General features: G+C 41.5%; 1 protein-coding gene across 4 annotated transcripts in view; it reads right to left on the reverse strand.

Annotated features, from left to right (window-relative positions):
* The window catches only part of LRRTM4 (leucine rich repeat transmembrane neuronal 4), a 681,074-nt gene that overhangs the window by 59,972 nt on the left and 600,782 nt on the right, over nt 1-20,320 (reverse strand). For 2 of the 4 annotated variants that reach the window (XM_056571383.1, XM_056571382.1), the window contains one exon: nt 19,884-19,967. The exons of the other annotated variants lie outside the window; for them this stretch is intronic. In XM_056571383.1, the coding sequence (XP_056427358.1) occupies nt 19,923-19,967 (45 nt within the window). In that variant the 3' untranslated portion in view covers nt 19,884-19,922. The remainder of the gene's footprint in view (nt 1-19,883; nt 19,968-20,320) is intronic. 4 annotated transcript variants of the gene reach the window in all.

Consider the following 20,320-nt stretch of genomic DNA (forward strand, 5'->3'; position numbering starts at 1 on the left):
TGAAGGAGAAAATTCAAAATCTTCATTTTTTACACTCGCATGTTCTTGTAGAGCCATTTTTTTTTTTTTTTTACAAGGGGTAAAAGGAGAGAAATCCCCCCAAAATCTGTAATCCCATTTCTCTCGAGTAAGGAAATACCTCATATGTGGATGTAAAGTGCTCCGTGGGTGCACTAGAGGGCTCAGAAGGGAAGGAGCGACAATGGGATTTTGGAGAGTGAATCTTGCTGAAATGTTTTTTTTTCGGGGGCATGTGGCATTTAGGATGCCCCTATGGTGCCAGAATAGGGGGGGAAAAAATCACATACTATTTTGGAAACAACACACCTCAAGGATGGTGTTTGATGACTTTTCGTTAAAGTTGGATGTGTAAAGGAAATGTTTTTTTGTTTTTTTTTTACAAAAATGCAGGTTTTCCCCCAAATTTTACATTTTTACAAGGGGTAATAGGAGAAAATGCCCCCAAAATGTGTAACCACATTTCTTCTGAGTATGGAAATACCCCATGTTAGGACGTAAAATGCTCTTCTGGCGCACTACAATACTCAGAAGAGAGTGAGCCACATTTGGCTTTTGGAAAGCAAATTTTGTTGAAATGGTTTTTGGGAGGCATGTCGCATTTAGGAAGCGCCTATGGTGCCAGAACTGAAAAAAAAAACACATGGCACATTATTTTGGAAACAACACCCCTTTTTTACAAGGGGTAATAGAAAATGCCCTCCAAAATTTGTAACCCCATTGGAAATACCCCATGTGTAAATGTCAACTGCTCTGCTGCCGTACTACAATACTCAGAAGAGAAGGAGCGCCATTGGGCTTTTGGAGAGAGAATTTGTTTGGAATGGAAGTCAAGGGCCATGTGCGTTTACAAAGTCCCCCCGTGGTGCCGGAACAGTTGACCCCCCACATGTGACCCTATTTTGGAAACTACACCCCTCACAGTATTTAATAAGGGGTGCAGTGAGCATTTAAGAGATCTGGCATTTGAGAGATCTTTGGAACAGTGGGCTGTGCAAAGCACAGAGCACTTTACATCCACATATGGGGTATGTTCTTACTCAGAAGAAATGGTGCTACAAATTTGGGGGGCTTTTTTTACCTTGTGAAAATTAAAAATTTAGGGTAACACAAGCATTTTAGTTAAAGCATTTTTTTTTCATTTTCCCATCCAACTTTAACGAAAATTTGTCAAACACCTGTGGGGTGTTAAGGCTCACTATGCCCCTTGTTACGTTCCGTGAGGGGAGTAGTTTCCAAAATGGGGTCACACATGGGCATTTTTTTTTGTTTATGTCTGAACCGCTGTAAAATCAGCCACCCCTGTGCAAATGACCAATTTAGGCCTCAAATGTACAAAGTGCGCTCTCACTCCTGAGCCTTGTTGTGCATAGGCAGAACATTTTACGCCTACACATAGGGTATTTCTGTTCTCAAATTTTGGGGGTCTTTTTTCCTTTTACCTCTTGTGAAAATAAAAAGTATGGGGCAACACCAGCATGTTAGTGTAAAGTGTTTTATTTTTTTACACTAACATGCTGGTGTAGACCCCAACTTTTTCATTTCATAAGGGGTAAAAGGAGAAAAAGCCCCCCAAAATTTGTACCCCAATTTATCCCGAGTATGGAAATACCCCATATGTGGCCCTAAACTGTTTCCTTGAAATTTGACAGGGCTCCGAAGTGAAAGAGGGCCATGCGTATTTGAGGACCGTATTAGGGATTGCATAGTGGTGGACAAAGGGGTATTCTACGTCAGTGATTCCCAAACAGGGTTCCTCCAGCTGTTGCTAAACTCCTAGCATGCCTGGACAATCAGTGGATGTCCGGAAATGCTGGGAGTTGTTGTTTTGCAACAGCTGGAGGCTCTGTTTTGGAAACACTGCCGTATGATACGTGTTTCATTTTTATTGGGGGGACCGTGTAAGGGGGTGTATATGTAGAGTTTTACCCTTTATTATGTGTTAGTGTAGTGTAGTGTTTTTAGGGTACATTCGCACTGGTGGGTTTACAGTGAGTTTCCCCCTAGGAGTTTGAGCTGCGGAGGAAAATTTGCCGCAGCTCAAACTTGAAGCAGGAAACTCACTGTATACCCGCCCATGTGAATGTACCCTGTACATTCATATGGGGGGTAGCAAACCTTCAGCTGTTGCAAAACTACAACTCCCAGCATGCACTGACAGACCATGCATGCTGGGAATTGTACTTTTTCTACAGCTGAAGGCACACTGGTTGGAAAACCTTCAGTTAGGTTCTGTTACCTAACTCAGTATTTTCCAACAAGTGTGCCTCCAGCTGTTGCAAAACTATAACTCCCATCATGTACTGATCACCAAAGGGCTTGCTGGGAGATGTAGTTATACAACAGTTGGAGGTACGCAACTACAACTCCCAGCATGGCGAGACAGCCGTTTGCTGTTCATGCATGCTGGGAGTTGTAGTTTTGCAAGATTTTGAGGGCCACGGTTTAGAGACCACCGCACAGTGATCTCCAAACTGTGGACCTCCAGATGTTGGAAAACTACAAATTCCAACATGCCCAGACAGCAATCCGAACCTTAACCCCTGCTCCGATCTGCTATTGGTCGGTTGCTTCTGACCGACCAGTAGCAGGGATAGGAGGGGTGGCACCCCTGCCACCTCACTCCTATCTCTTCGGGGGATCTTGGGTGTCTTGGACAGCCCCAATCCCCCTTATTTTTCCAGATCACTGGATTTGCGGTGATTGCTGACATGGGGGGGGTCTCAGGACCCCCCTCGGTGATGTGCCGGGATGCCTGCTGAATGATTTCAGCAGCCATCCCAGTCCGGTTCCCGACTGGCTAGTGGCGGGGACTGGAATTCCCATGGGCGTACCCATACGCCCTTAGTCCTTAAGGGGTTAATTATGCAAATTAGCATGGCCGGTATTTTTTTTTGCAGCCCTAGGTAGAGTGCACTGCAGCATATGAAGCAGAGGTAGAGATATAGTACACATAGAACAGGCAGACAGAAGGACAGTACATGTAGGGCAGGTAGAGAACAGTATAGAACATGTAAAGGGATAGTACACATAGTACAGGCATATAGATGTACACTATATGTATCACAGGTACAGTGCAATATGGTGTAGTGTAGGATGTGTAGCTCAGGTTGATAGCAGGACAGTGCATTTAGCACCAAAGGAGAGCAGTACACTACATGTAGTAGCAAAGGAGAGCAGTACAGTACTGGTGGAAAACAGTGCAATACATGTATTGTACCACAGGTAGAAAGCAGTACAGAACATATACCATAGGTAGAGAGTAGTATAATACATGAAGCACAGGTAGACAGCGTTACAATACATGTAGTACAGGTAGATAACAGTGCAGTACAAGTAATAAAAAATAATAGAGACTGAGCAATATAATGCAGGTAGATTATAGTTTACTACTTGTACTAAAGGTATAGAGCAGTGCAGTACTGATACAGCAGGGAGAAAGCATTACATTACATGTAGTATAGGTAGATAATAGTACAGTATATGGACTACACGGTAGAGAGTAGTACATGACTGGTACCAATGGTAGAGAATAACACAGTATATGTAGTACAGTCAAATAAAAGTATACTACATGTACTTCAGGTAGAGAGCAGTACAGTACAGGTAGTAATATACTGCAGAGAAGAGTTATTAGACAACAAATTGGCACTTACTTAATACAGTACCAACATATTTGTGATGGCCATTCTCTGTGGCCAATCCCAGGCATTTTAATAGTAAAATGTGCATTTTTATTGGCTGGGTATTCTGGCCAATCATATGTTCAGTATGGTCTGTACCATGGAAAATCTAGAATGGTTTCAAGTTATGAGGGCCAAGAAAAAGCCAATGAATGTTGAATATAACCCATGTTCTGTATATGATTTGCCTTTGGTCCTATGTTTTTCTGATTGTATGAGTTTCCTAGAAGTGTTAGCTGCTGCTATCTAGTAATGACTTCAGTTACCAAGATTGATACATGAGCCCAGAGTTGATCTATGTACCGCCAACTATTGAATCAAACCACGTATGTACAACTGTCAAGACAAGAGTAACTTTTGCTTTAATAATTCACAGGCATGGCATGCAGCACATCCTGGTGCTTACCATGGCTTGGCTCACCTTCTATGTCAGTGTTTCTCAAGTGTTGTCCTCAAGTACCCCCAACAGGTCATGTTTTCTGGATTTCCTTAGTCTATCACAGGTGATATAATTGTGGTGATGCACTGACCATAATCATGTCACCTGTGAAAGACTAAGGAAATCTAAGAAATACGACCTGTTGGGGGTACTTGAAGACCGCACTTGAGAAACGCTATATACCCTTCTGTACTGTATTAGCAGAAAAAGTCTCTGGTGCAAGCCATAGGGGGCGCACTTGCACAGGCCGTCTCTTTAAAGGGGTTATCCGGCCAAAGACATGTCTGATCGCAGGGGGCCTGCAACTGGGACCCCCGCGATCTCCGTGCAGCACCAGCATTAAAATGCATCTCCAGTCTCAAAAAGCTCTTTCTTTCCAGGACTGGAGACGTGATGTAACACCACGCCCCCTCGTGATATCTCGCCACGCGCCCTCCATTCATGGGGGGATGATGGCCATTGGATAGAGGATAAGATGTCTTTGGCCAGATAACCCCTTTAAGGGTCTTTACATGTCCCTGATTCTGGTCCTCCTCCAATCCCTGTCAAACACCACCTATATGAGAATGTTTCCCCTTTCCTGTGTTGTTTGAACAATATTGTAGCTTGTCTACTTGTGAAGGTGTCTGTTCTTCCTGTGCTTGATATCTTAAAATTATCTCCACCTAATCCCTACCTACCTGCCTGTTTCTTCAGTACATGACCTGGACTGCTGAGCATACATATACTCTCCTTAAGCCTGCACCACCTGGCTTCATTTAAGCGAATCAGCTCTTCTACTCAACCTCCTTAGTTATACTATACTTCCAACTGGGCTCTGCTACACCATCTTCATCATCAGCCTACCTCACCTGCCTGTATCCCAAGTTTTTGGGACTGGGGTGCTCTGACCTGCCAGGCCAGTTGCAATCTAACTGGGACCACTCTTGTGGAAGCAACCTGGTATCTTACCTGTAGAAGAAGTTCCGCTTCTGCATCCTGGAGGAGGATAACTGGTGAAAACCAGGGGAACACTTAGATTCTGCTCCCATCTTTGGCATGGATGTGACGTAAAAACAAATAAGGATCCCAGAAAAATGTTAAATATTGACATCTTTTAAAGTCTGGTTGCTGATTTTAGCATTTTATTTGCTTTTTACAGAGTAATGAAAAAAGGAGCCAAGAATAGTCCTATGGAGTCAGAAAAGCAGGGGAACTGGAATTCTCCCCAAGAGAGTGCAGGCAAGTATTTTATCGGATCTTATTGATGGTAGATCCTGTGTACAATGATAACAACAATGTTTCCAATGTAACGGAAAGTCGACATGTTCTATAGTACGTGATCTCTCAACTTACAATGGCCTTAGGTTACACTATTTTCAACATACAATGGTCTTTCTGGACCATTGTAACTTGAAACCATAGACATTATACAATGCTACAGACAGTTCAGATCTGCAAAACATGTCAATGGCTGGAAGAACCAACCAATCAGAATGGGCATTCACTGGTAAAACACCTGTATTACTGAAGTGCATGCACTGACTGGCTGTCCGGTATCACCTCCCTACAGTATAGGGAGGTACTACATGTTCTGCACTACTATTTACCTAGGCCAAGGTTAGCTACTCATTTGGACACCAGGTAAGGGCGGCTCCATGTAACTTTTTTAGAACACTGTGTGTACTGTACAGGACCCTGAAGAAGCTCCTGTCCTCTACATAGACAGTGATTACAGCTCCCAGCAGATCTTTCTTACTTTTATGTGCCAGGACTTTCTTTATCTGTATTAGTTATTTAGTTATCTGTTTATTTATTTTAATCCTCACTTTTTCCTTTTTTTTTTTTTTATGATATTTTGGTGGCTTCAGAACCTATTACCAGGTTTTCATAGAGTTAGGGTTTCAACATAAAACAGTTTCTACATTCAATGGTCATCTTGGAACTGATTAATATTGTAAGGGACCACTGTATCTGAAGGTTGTGGATTTAGAATCTTTCCTGTGGTGGGTCTAAGAGATCCTACTCTAACAATACCCAACAAGCTTGTCATATTGACTCTCAGCACCAGATTGGGACCTGCCCATGACAACAGCCTCCAATGTATTTATACCTGAAAGCGGACTGCATGCATGTTCTAATACTCTGTTGGTTGGAAATCCTCTTTCGCTGTCATGGTTATCAAGCCCCAAAGATATAACACAGGTTAACCGGCAGAAAATTTTCTTGGCAGATGAAAGAAGATATAAGTGAAGATGACATTTTTGGTACATTCTATAGTAATTCACAATTTATTCTTTTATTTCAGCACAGCTTTTTCAATATCCTATATAAATCCTTCCATTGGAAATGACAAGATGAAAGGTGCGCAAGGAATTCATCAGAAAACTTGGTTCTGTCCAGAGCTAAGAATGAACACTGCTTTAATAGCATGAGAGGGCTGCCAGAGGGAAGAAATATATATATTTCTCTATGGACGCAGCACTTGGAATTTGTCTCTTGCTGTTACTCAATACTTCCAATAATATTTTCACTCCTTGTCAGAAGTAAAGTTATGATTAATAATTCAGGCTTTCAGTCTCCAAAACCTTTTCGGAAATAAATGTTTTTTTGTCTTTTTTTGCATATTGTTTTGCTTTTGTTTACAAAATGGAAATAGTTGTGTTTTTTTTGGTTTTCTTTTTAAGCTCTATTTTTTTCTATTTATTTTGTTTTCCCAGGCATTTAAAATAATAGATAATAGCCACTTTTGGCAGTTATAATGCCATAGACCAATCAGATTTCATCAGAGCACATAATGGCAGATTACGTAGCTTGCTGTGAAACATTGTTTTTTTGCCATGGAATAAGCACTTGGACTTTTTTCACATATTTCAATCATCTATCTCATATCTATCTATCTCATATCTATCTATCTCATATCTATCTATCTCATATCTATCTATCTCATATCTATCTATTTCATATCTATCTATCTATTTATCTATCTATCTATCTACCTACAAGCAGGAGAATACAGCAGCACACTGCTAGCACAAAGATATATATGAAATATGAAATGCTATATTGCTATAGTGAAAAATTGAGGTGCTTAGCTTACCATTTAGCCAAATAGCATGTACCATCCCACCACAATAAGGTGACCTCACTGTGACGGACCCTACACTATGAATTGCCTCTGAGCAGTCATTTACCAGGCTTGTAAGATCTGGAACATCCAGCACCTTATAAAATGGGTGGGGTGCACAAACCAACAGGGAGGTAGCCATTCCCCCCACATGTGCAATACAAAGAAAGGATAGGTTGGCCAGCACATACTGTCCTATCAACTACTGCATGGACCCGGCATACAAGTGCACACTGCTAGGCTAAATATGCACATGCAGAGGCCCATTCATAGTGTAGAGCTCGTCCCAATGAGGTCACCTTATCGTGGTGGGATGGTACATGTTATTTGTCAAAATGGTAAGCTAAGCATCTCAATTTTTCATTACAGCAATATAGCATTTAATATTTCATATATATATATATATATATATATATATATATATATATATATATATATATATTTGTGCTAGCAGCATGCTGCTGCATTCTCCTGCTTGTGTGTATTTAGCCAAGCAGCATGCACATGTATGCCGGGTCCATACAATAGTTGTGTATCAGTATGTGCTGGCCAACTTATCCTTTCTTTCAATCTATCTATCTATCTATCTATCTATCTATCTCATATCTATCTATCTATCTATCTATCTCATATCTATCTATCTATAATCTATAATATCATCTATCTATCTATCTATCTATCTATCTATCTATCATCTATCTCATATCTATCTATCTATCTCATATCTATCTATCTATCTCATATCCATCTATCTATCTCATATCTATCTATCTATCTATCTATCTTTCTATTTCATTTTTTTCTATCTATCATCTATCTCATATCTATCTTTCTATCTCATATCTATCATCTATCTATATATTTATCTATCCATCTATCTCATATCTATCAATCTATCTAATTTCTATCTATCTATCTATCTATCTATCTATCTGTCTAACCATCTATCTCTACAGTAATAAATAGACATTTGTTATTCTCTCCAGAATACCATTCACATTATGTAGCTCTTTAACACGGTCTCTTAATTCAGACGCTGAATAATATTTTTAAAACCGGAAAGAAACTTTGGCCTATACATCAGCTCTACTTTGGCGGCATACACAATGAAATAATAAGGGGATTTAGTGGATTTATGTTGGAACTGGCTACACATCCCAAGCTGAAGAATAACACTTAAGCTTCCTGACATGTTTGCACTAGGATTTGCCCATGATCTGTGATTACACAGAGGGTTTTTGTCAGCATTTTTCAAGAGTCACCTTGTGAGGCGGTGTCACCGCGAACATTTCTATGGAAGCCAGTCGGCGTGCGGGAGCTGCCAGAGAAGACAAATGTCATTCAAAGCGAGTTATTTTTATTCTGGTATCATTTAATTAATTCAAAATGTAAATAAATACATAGTTTCTTTAGGTGTTTAAAACACCAACATTTCTTTTGAGGTGGGATTAAAGACTGGAGTGGAGAACTGAGCCAAAGAGATTGTCCTCGGGTAGGACACGAGTCCTTCATATGGGCCTCACATCCTACAGTTTTACCGAGCCATTTGCCAGTTAAGGAGTCCAAGTCCTCCAGGCGAATCAGATGTCTATAGAGGGCTTAGGCGGTAGCAGCTGCCACCTGTATAGACTCGGTCCTCACTGAGTATCTGACAGGGACTGAGCACTATAATTAATATATAGCATGCCATAGCCTGAGACGGACTAATTGGAGTACTAACAGGTGCATACTCACCCACTACCTTCATGTCAGGGCATCTTATAGCTACCCTTTCTCCTTTTTACAATTAACATCTCAGAAAATGAAATAAACTAAGGCCAAATGTAGTATAAATAGAACATTTATGGTGCAAATTTATGCTAGACAGTCCTTACTTAAAGGGGTACTCTGCCCGTAGACATCTTATCGCGAGGGTCCTGGTGGGAACCCGATCTATGTACAGCATGTGGGGTTCATTTAGAACGCTGTGTGCAGGTGGTGGGGGTCATGACGTCATGCTACGCCCACTCGTGACATCACCCCACACGCCCTCAATGCAAGTCTAAGGGAGGGGGCGTGGCGGCTGCCACGCCCCCTCCCATAGACTTGCATTGAGGGCGTGTGGGGTGATGTCACGAGGGGGCGTGGCATGACGTCATGACCCACGCAACAAGAACACAGCGTTCTAAATAGACTTGCCTTGAGGGGGTGTGGGGTGATGTCACCAGGGGGCCGCCCACTCCAAGCATTTGGAACAAAATGTTCCGAATGCTGGGGGAGCGGAGTCCCCCTTTAAAGTGTACCTGTCATATCACAGAAAAAAATGCTTTTATACGTTACACACTAGATCATGCAGATGCTTTACATGTAGTTTTTATGTGCCTAGCTCTTAGTCTTGTACTTTTTATTTTTGCATTTTTTTACTTTTTTTTTCACTTTTTATGTCCCCATAGGGGACTATCTATAGCAATCGTTTGATTGCTAATACTGTGCAGTGCTATGCATAGGACACAGCACTGCTCAGTATTATCGGTGATCTTCTGCTCTGGTCTGCTCGATCGCAGACCAGAGCAGAAGACCCTGGGGGATGGCCGAAGCTAGGTAAGGGGACCTCCGGCTGTCATGCTGGATGATCGGATCCGCGCGGCAGCGCTGCGGGCGATCCGATCATCCAATCAAAGTGCCGCAATGCCGCAGATGCCGTGATCTGTATTGATTACGGCATCGGAGGGGTTAATGGTGGACATTCGCGCGATCGCGGATGTCGGCCATTACGGGTGGGTCCCCGGCTGCTGCTAGCCTTCCGATGCTCGTGGTCATACACAGGACGTAAATGTACGTCCTGGTGCGTGAAGTCCTGCCAAACCAGGACGTACATTTACGTCCGTGGTCGTTAAGGGGTTAATATTATTTTTATTATTTATTATTATTATTATTATGGCAACAGATTCTGCAGCACTTTAGGGGGTATAAATAAAGACAAGTATAAGACATTACAAGATTACACACTAAATATTCAAACAATAGAAGTGAGGACCCTGCTCGCGAAAGATTGCAGACTTTGGGGAAAGGGGTTGAGACAAAAGGTAGATGCCATGATCGGCATTGATCACGGCATCTAAAGAGTTAAACGACAGACATCAGCTTGATAGGCGATGTCGGTCATTATTGAGGAGTCCCAGCTGCTGATAGCAGCCCGTACTCACCGGAATGAAGTGATATGCCACCTATGTGTATGCCATGACAATTCCTATCAATAGTAATATGTATAGTATATTTTAATAAGCTATCCAATGATACATCTATAAGAACAATCTATCAGCCTCCATGGTTCCATAACCAGGGATCCTCCAGCTGTTGCAAAATTACAACTCCCAGCATGCTGGGAATTGTAGTTTTGTAACAGCTGGAGGCTCCCTGGTCGGGAAACACTGATCTAGTCTATAGGCTGTATTGACAATACATTGATATACTGTCCATATCTAAGTAGACAGTCTGCAGAAAGTCTGACTTTTTCCATCACTTTTCATGGCTCTAGAGATTCGGCTATAATCTGCCACTGGAGATATTTATGAGAGCCGGGCTATATTTCTTTGAAAAAAAAAAAATGTCAGAACATTATGCTCTGATTTCAGGAAAACTTTAATTCCCTGTATTCGCGAAAGATCCTGATGTCTGCCGCCCACTCACATCTCGGAGTCCCAGATGGGCCATAATTGCTTTTTACTGATCTTGTTACAACTAGTGTTTTTTAAGGCCAGTGTGAGAGAGGTCATTAAAGAGATAGAAGGGACATTTGCAAGCTCAATGTTTAACCCAAGAAATGGCACGTCTATCTTGTCAGTACCAAAACGTCAAACCTGGACCAGATACTGTACTGACACAACAATATTTACACAACATACGCAAGGTGTGACTATGTGGCTAGGCTGTAACGGTTAAAAAGACATTTCTTTTGCTATAGATACTTTGTTCATAATGATCGCCGGTATAGGAAGTCAATCCTATTATTCCCATTCTTGGAGGAACAGGTTGTAACAAATACTTCCTATGATCATTCAATTAAAGGGGTACTCTGGTGAATTATTATAATTTTTTTTTTTTTTTTTTATAAACTGGTGCCAGAAAGTTAAACAGATTTGTAAATTACTTCTATTAAAAATTTTTAATCCTTCCAGTACTTATCAACCCACAGTGCTCTCTGCTGACACCTCTGTCCATGTCCGGAACGGAGCAAATCCCCATAACAAACCTCTTCTGCTCTGGACAGTTCCTGACATGGACAAAGGTGTCAGCAGAGAGCACTGTGGTAAGAAGAAAAAGAAATTCAAAAAGAAAAGAACTTCCTGATTTTTAAATAGAAGTAATTTACAAATCTGTTTAACTTTCTGGCACCAGTTGATTTAAAAAAAAAATTGTTTTCCACCAGAGTACCCCTTTAAACCCTTCCTATAGACTTACTGGATATTGATTTTTGGCAGCACATTCCCTATTTACATGTGGAGTTATGCTGCCGACATACAATGATGTTAGTACATTCAGCTGATGATCTAATATTTGTGAACATCTGAGAACAAAAACGTTAGATTAGGTTCACATTGCAGTCAGGCTCTGCTAAAGGGAGCTCCATCAGCAATTTTGTCAAAACGACGGGAGTATAGTGGAGAATAAAAGAGTGCATGCATTATTTTTTTTCTCCTCCAGTAGCCAGATCCCCAACGGACTCCATTTAAGTCAATGGGATCCGGTAGTGACCCGGTGGAGTCGGTTGTGCTTCCACTCATTTTTGAGCTATTTTGCACAAAAAAAAAAAGAACCCAATGGACCCAGAATGGGAGGGAGCACAACCCAGCATTATAGTGTATGTTCATGAGATCTGTCATTTTTATCGGTACCACTTTTGCACATACAGTGACCCCCCGACCTACGATGGCCCCGACATGCGATAATTTCAACATACGATGGCCTCTCAACATACGATGCTTTTGTATGTCGGGGCCATCGCATAAACGGCTATCCGACAGCGCAGACTGCTTCAGCTGCCACCGGATAGCCATTTAAGGTGCCCCGTGTGGTCCAGTGATGATCACTCACCTGTCCCCGGCGCTCCAGACCGTCCTTTTCAGGATCCCCTGCATCGGCGTGGCTCTTGTTCTTCGTCATCACGTCGCCGCGCATGCCTTCCCGTCATCCAATAGGAGCGGCGTGCACAGCGATGTGATGTCGGCGATGAAGAGCGACAACCCCAGGCAGCAGAGATGGTCCGGAGCGGTGGGGACATCCCGGGGACACGGTGACAGCGATGGAGGGCAACATCCAGGGCAGCGTTGACGGTCCGGAGCGGTAGGACAGGTGAGTATAACTTCCTATACTTAACATTGCACGGATCCCTCAACATACGATGGTTTCAACTAACGATGGTTCATTTGGAAGGAATTACCATCGTTTGTAGAGGGACCACTGTATTTGACTTTTGTGATGTAACAAAATAAGCAATTTTGGACTTTGGTATTTTTTTTACGTTTGCGCCGTTTATTTTAGTCCCTATAGTGGACATTTCCATGCAATCTTCAGATTGCTGACACTGAGTAATACTCCGGGCTTTGTGTCATGTGACTAAGATGGTGCTTCTCTATCTGCTCGTTGTAGTGATCGGTAAGGGTCTGAACACCGAGACTGCAAACTTTTGACATGTCCTTATTAGTCCTTAGCACATAGTAAATGGCCTTCAGTGCTTTCATATGTTTGAGTAAGGCTAGCCCACCAAACTACCATTTCAGGCTGTGACAAAAAAGGGGTTTCAAAAGATCTGTTTTGGGAGATGGATATGACTTTAAAGGGGTATTCCAGGCAAAAACTTTTTTTCATATATCAACTGGCTCCGGAAAGTTAAACAGATTTGTAAATTACTTCTATGAAAAAATCTTAATCCTTCCAATAGTTATTAGCTTCTGAAGTTGAGTTGCTGTTTTCTGTCTAACTGCTTTCTGATCCCAGGAGCTGTGCAGCTCCTATGGGGATATTTTCCCATCATGCACAGCTCCCGGGACGTGACATCATCATTGAGCAGTTAGACAGAAAACTTCAGAAGCTAATAACTATTGGAAGGATTAAGATTTTTTAATAGAAATAATTTACAAATCTGTTTAACTTTCTGGAGCCAGTTGATATATAAAAAAAAAGTTTTTGCATGGAATACCCCTTTAAAGACATTACCTGCCTTTAGGTTTTATTTATTATGGGGGATGATTCTGAAATAACCTATTGGGCCTTATATGATATGTCATATGTGGATAGAGCTAACAACACAGATTACAGATGGTGCTTCAAACTCAAAGTAAATATCACTGTGATAAAGTCACATACTATACTGCTGATTTATGTGCAGGAAACAGAAGGCAGGGAACTATTGTCTTCACTATGGCCTCCATGATTGATACTAGCCTTAGCCTTGTGGTACACGTTGGATAATTACCCATCCAGTATGCCAACTTCTAACACAAATGGATACTGTGGGATCCATTTATTTGAATGTGCTAAACACAGTCTAAAAGTGACTACAGGAATCTTGCAGTTTAACACTTTGGTAGAAGTTGGCATACTGGCCAGCCAGTTTTCCAACATATACGACAAGCTTCTAGGTTGTTTCAAATGTGAAGCTAGCCCTACATTCAATGCTTCAGGTGTACCCACAGGCCTTATCCTGGTTAAAGTGGAGAACATTTACAGTGCAAAGAGAACCTCATGCTCTGGAGAACCGTTCCTTTCCTGCAACAAAGAAATATTCAAATGATGTGAATAATCACTGTGTAAAGCTTTATTTTCCATGTGTTGACACTGCAGGGAAATAGAACACTTAATTCCAGGTATTCCTATTTACCCCACTGATTTCTGGGGGACCCAATTGAGGACACTATGGGGAACCACAGGGTAAACTGTAGCACTAGGACAATCCATTGCCCAAAAGTGCCTTATTAGTAACCTCAGTAGCACCCAGCACCAAGGAGAACATGGTCGCCCTCTCAAGCTGTCCGAGCATGGCGGGAGTTGTAGTTTTGCATTGCAATGGACACCTGCAGTCTTCCAGGAGCTAGGAGATAAATGATGGATCCTGCCCTACCAGAAAGCAGGATATAGTCTAAAAAAAAATACAAACCCCTTAAAAATCCCTACAAAGGGATTTGTAATCACTACAAGAGGGGGAAAAAAAGAAAACAAAAAGGGTGACTAGACATAACAGCATCAAATACTATATTTCACTACTTTGTATTATTGCCCAATAAGAGGTCTTTCTCCTTGGTCATTTCATTTTTAATAGCACAAAAGTTAATATATGTTCAATGTGATTGCTATTCATCTAAATGAATCTTATCTATATTTATGTACTATTTCTATTATGTCTGCTGGCTCCGTATTGTGTTAGCAGAAGGCCTCACCATAAAGAAAACAGAGCGCAGCCTATTAACATCTAATGAGAGAAGCGGGAGTCTGCTGTACACAGGCTGAGGAACAAGATGAAAAATCATGTTTTCTTAAGAAATCTGTGCCCCCGTTCATTTCACTTCCCCACATCTAATCTGAAACTTAAGCTGGCCGCATTCTCAGGCACAAACACAATGATTCTCTAATGATTCGGGTGGATTAAATAGGGGAAATGCTAAATGGACTGGACAAGATCGTCTGCACTGGGGTTTGATAGAATTTGCATTACAAGGTATCAGAGACAATAAAATAATAATAATACAGGGATGTCATGTCTGACGCGGAGCCATAATGGTAGCTATGGGTCATGCCATAAAGCTGCCTCTGCAACGGGCTTTTTTTTAGTGATGGAAGATTAATAAAGATGTATATAATAACATGTAATAATAATTAACATAATAACATGCAAAAGTGATTTATATTATAACATAGGGGAGATTTATCAAAACCTGTGCAGAGGAAAAGATGTCCAGTTGCCCATAGCAACCAATCAGATCGCTTCTTTCATTTTTCACAGGCCTTCCCGAAAGTTTTTGATAAATCTCTCCCATAGTTTATAAAGTTTAAAAAAGACAATAGTCCAACATGTTTTGTAATAACACTTGGGTTGGCCAACAACTCCTATGAGACTGGTGATACTGCCTCATATTATAGGGAAAAAATCTTTCCAAAACCCAACAATGGTGGTCAGAATAAATCCCTGTCAGGAACTGTCCACATGCACAGGCTGTCAGCTAAAAGTAAAAAAAAAAACTGTACTTACCTCCCTCACTCCATTACAGTGGCCTCCACCATGCTCCACTTCCCCCTTCTGTGGTCCACACATCACATTGCTGCCCAGCCAGTCACTGGCCACAGTGGTGTCCCACCTCAGCCAGTGATGGGCTGATTGGTAATGTGACGTGTTGACCACAGCACCCGAAAGTGGAGCATGGTGAAAATATAGAATTGCAGAGGCTGCGAGAGAGTGTGGAAGGTAAGTACAGGCTTTTTTTTTTTTTACTTTTAGCAGGCAGCCTGGGAATATTTATGGAAAAAATCCAGACAACCCCTTTAAAATCCCTATCCCTTAGATTTCTGCTGAACTGTAAAATGGTGGCTACATTTAAAGTGTTAAAACAGTGCCAGCTACATAAATGTAGTATTAATACCAGGATCCACAACAGGTAGGTAACCCATGCCCAATTGGGTTGTAAGTGGGTTTTAAGTGGTGCAATTCAAAGATACTGCCTCTTAAATGGTCACTGGTATTTAAAACAACTTTCCTCAGCGTAATTGTCTGTATATAATTCCTGACACATTTGTAAATCCACAAGGTGTCCCACTTTCATGCAATCTAGTGTCCACTGCCTGTTCTCAGGGGAAATCTGTCTCTAGTAAAAGAGAGACTCTAGTAACAGAGGACAAAACACAGGGAGTAGAGATAGGGCTTAGCATTTAATGTGTGCAGGAGAAGGTGAGAGCATGAGAAAGCTTGGACCGAGTGCCTGCAAGTTGAGCCTTTTGAAGATCCACAAAGGTAAATCAAGGCTTCCCTTCTCTGATCACCCGAAGATCTGGGCATCTGCATCCTATGTAAATACCAGTGAACATATTGCTCTCTATCCACAGTGCTGCAGTGTAACCCCCCCCCCCCCTTCATCACTGCTGCCTTTTGCATTTTAGCCCAAATGATACCTTGTAAGTCCAGTGAATAAATGTTTCAAATAATATCTCCTAAATAATAGTTTTTTTTCCAGAATCAGAGACCAGGATTTGTTAGAGAAGATTGTAGCATCCAAACTTTATTTGGCTTAGATAAGCTTATGTTTGTGCTGGAAGAATGTTTGTTGTCAATGTCATGTTGGTCAAGCAGGGGTTGAACACAATGGGAGAGGTACAAAAGTGGACATACTAGCAATAGACCAGGCAGTGGCTTTAAAGGAACTTAGAAAGAGTGGGCCTAGTAAGATCTAGCAAGAGAAACTCCACTGGCATTGATAGCAAACAAGAGAATGCAGAATTTGTGCAAGAGTCATGAAGGGAATAACAAACACCAGGCCCGTCTTTAAAGCGTACTTGTCATAGTGCAAAATTTGTGTTACTCAGGACCCAATCCTGATCATGTGCATATCATCTGTATGTGTCTCGGACCTATATATCCAGAGATATAAGCATTTATCTGCTGGTGAGTTACTTTTTCATTGTGCAGGCTGGAGGGGGCGTGTCAGTCTGTCTCCCTCACAGGAGCAAGCCTGGGCAGTCAGCCAATCAGTACTCTCTACTCTGTAACCCTTTCCTCTCTGGTTTTATGCTGTGTCATGTGTCAGAGGAAGATACTTGGAGCTTGCCTGCAGTAATCAGAAGACATTATGGCGAATTCATAACAGGATAAAATGTATAAATATAAGAATAGCTCTTTACAAAATTAGTGCAATGATTTTTTCGATAAAAGTACAGCATTTTTATGAATGCATGTTCTATCTGTTTTATCTTCTCCTAGTAAAGTTGGATGCTAATCAGCATAGCTGTCACTATGTGTGTCATTCATCTTTCACAGACTCCTGAATGTCTGATCAATTTCTTTGTCATTCAGGAGTCCAAGAAAGCTTTGACTATTTCAGCATGCTGAGAGTTGTAGTTTAGTAACAACTGAAGCTGCAATGTTTGTAAATAACTGTGTTAGAGCAGTGTTGCCTCCAGCTGTTTTAAAACTACAGCTCCCATCATGTCCACACATCCTTTATCTGTAGTTTTGCATATACTCAATAGAAATCTCCTATACTGGATACCGGTATGCTTTACGGCCAGTATCCAGTATGCTGTAAAATCTAGACTAGTCTGTCTGGCTAAAAGACAGACGACCCCTAGTGGCGGCTATTTTGAGCTTAAATTTCAGGTGAAAATGTAAATTTTTTTTAACAGGTGCATATTGTGAAATGTCATATTATAATGAGTCTTGCAATATATGAAAAGTTTTTAATAATGACAGTGCCTCTTTAAAATCCAGGTCAATAATGCAGGACCCACATTATATACCATTAAAGAGATTTATTAAATTTAGTGCAAGGGTATATTGGTGGAGGTTTCAGCTCAGATTTTTCAGCGACACATTTCTTAGAGTCTACATTAGTTATAAATCTCCCACACATAAGGCATAGAACAGTCTTTGTCACTTCTTTCATCCGCCAAATGCCCCCCCCCCGCCCCCCCCCCCCCACACACACCTTCAGGCTTGAACCAAAGCAGGGATCCCACACCCTCATTTCTCAAATGCTAAATGGTTTCTATTTATACGGCATGCTCTCTTCCATTTATATAATGATATAGATTCACAGACTCGCTACAAGGTATGCAAAGCACAAGGCAATATTTTTAATGCCAACTCGAAGGTCACACAGAAAACTATAGTACAGTTTGTACACATCATGCCACAAATAAATCAATATGCTGGAGCTTTTATCCTTGGTAAATATGACAATTTTAAAGCAGTTTTTCCCATTGTCTATTTTAGGTCTTGTTCACACTGATGGCATGCTACTCCTATGGGAGCTCTGTTAGTCAGTCTTTTGGAAGGAAGGAGTTGAGCGGAGAAAAAAATCCTGCATGTCCAAATTATTTTCTTCCCTCAACTCCTGAAAAATACAGGACACCCAACAGACCCCATTCAAATTAATGGGATCAATCAGGACCCAGCAGTGTCAGTTGTGCTCCATCCCAAGTCTTTTTTTTTTCCTAAATGGGCCCTGAAAGGGTTGGAGAATAATGGCCGTGTGAATTAAGTTAAACATTGTTTACTTGTTTATGATGGGTCAATAAATCTCACTTTTTATTCACTACTTTGGAGTGCAGCCTCCCTCTATGGATTTTATAAATGCTACAGGTGAAGGCAACATCTTTCTCATCTATATTGGTTGCTCCATTCCCACTTGTTGGCTCTTAAAAACATTCAAGGACATGAATTACTCTTTATCTAATAAAATGCAAGATGGAGAAAAGGGGTTCTGCAGCAGAGGAAGAACCTCAGATGGGAGAAGAGGAAGAGCCTCAGATGGGAAGAGAGGAAGAGCCTCAGATGGGAGGAGAGGAAGAGCCTCAGATGGGAGGAGAGGAAAAACCTCAGATGGGAGGAGAGGAAGTGTCTCAGATGAGAGGAGAGGAAGAACCTCAGATGAGAAGAGAGGAAGAGCCTCAGATGAGAGGAGAGGAAGTGTCTCAGATGAGAGGAGAGGAAGAACCTCAGATGAGAGGAGAGGAAGTGTCTCAGATGAGAGGAGAGGAAGAACCTCAGATGGGAGGAGAGGAAGAGCCTCAGATGAGAGGAGAGGAAGTGTCTCAGATGAGAGGAGAGGAAGTGTCTCAGATGAGAGGAGAGGAAGTGTCTCAGATGAGAGGAGAGGAAGAGCCTCAGATGAGAGGAGAGGAAGTGTCTCAGATGAGAGGAGAGGAAGTGTCTCAGATGAGAGGAGAGGAAGTGTCTCAGATGAGAGGAGAGGAAGTGTCTCAGATGAGAGGAGAGGAAGTGTCTCAGATGAGAGGAGAGGAAGAGCCTCAGATGAGAGGAGAGGAAGAGCCTCAGATGAGAGGAGAGGAAGTGTCTCAGATGAGAGGAGAGGAAGAACCTCAGATGGGAGGAGAGGAAGAGCCTCAGATGAGAGGAGAGGAAGTGTCTCAGATGAGAGGAGAGGAAGAACCTCAGATGAGAGGAGAGGAAGTGTCTCAGATGAGAGGAGAGGAAGAACCTCAGATGGGAGGAGAGGAAGAACCTCAGATTGGAGGAGGCAACTTTGAGCAGATCTCATATTACACTAGGAACAGACCACTCATTCAGTAAATACAGAAAAAACATTTATGGAAACAATGTTAACAGGTATTCAGATCTTTAACATTGCTATATCTTTTAAACCCTGTATATGACCAACCCAAACATCACCTACTTTTTAATTGGGTATGATTGTCTTCTCAGTAAGGCATATCAGTAAGGTCCTACATAATGGGATGGGACATTTTTATAGTATTCAGATGATGAGTATTTTTTATCATAATCATTATGTGTAGACTAATCTATTATTATGAAAAGAATTGTGTACAGTAGGTTACAGTAGATACAAATTTTAAACATGTACGGTGACAATCATGCATGCTCGGCTGTAACAATCAGGTGCTAACTGATGCAAATAGTGAAATGGTGTCTCACCTCCTAGGCATGTGGTCTCAGCTCAGCTCAAGGTTTGGGTCAGCAAAGGGAGGCTTGCACTGTGGAGACCTGACTGTACCTGGCCTGTGGACAGAAAACAGGGGGCTTCAGAATATCATTGTGATGTCACCTTTACACAAAAAAAAATCACTTTCTTTGATCAGTTAGCAGAAGATTGCAAAAAATAAAAGTTAAGGTGGGAAAGAACGAGGGCATGCAAAATGTGTGAGACAAAAAAAGGAAATAATTATGTTTGGAGCCTGAGCATGAATATGACGAGAAAGAGAGAGCTAAACGAAAAATATTGTGAAAAGATAATCCTTCAAAGTACAGTACATAGAACATCCTTGGTGTATTGACAGCTAAATGTATGTCATGTACATGCTCTTCTATCCCACTTCTGGGAAAACCATGAATGGAGGTGAGGTGGAATGTGG

The sequence above is a fragment of the Hyla sarda genome, chromosome 4, assembly GCF_029499605.1.
Source record: "Hyla sarda isolate aHylSar1 chromosome 4, aHylSar1.hap1, whole genome shotgun sequence".
In the NCBI taxonomy this organism is placed as follows: Eukaryota; Metazoa; Chordata; class Amphibia; order Anura; family Hylidae; genus Hyla; species Hyla sarda.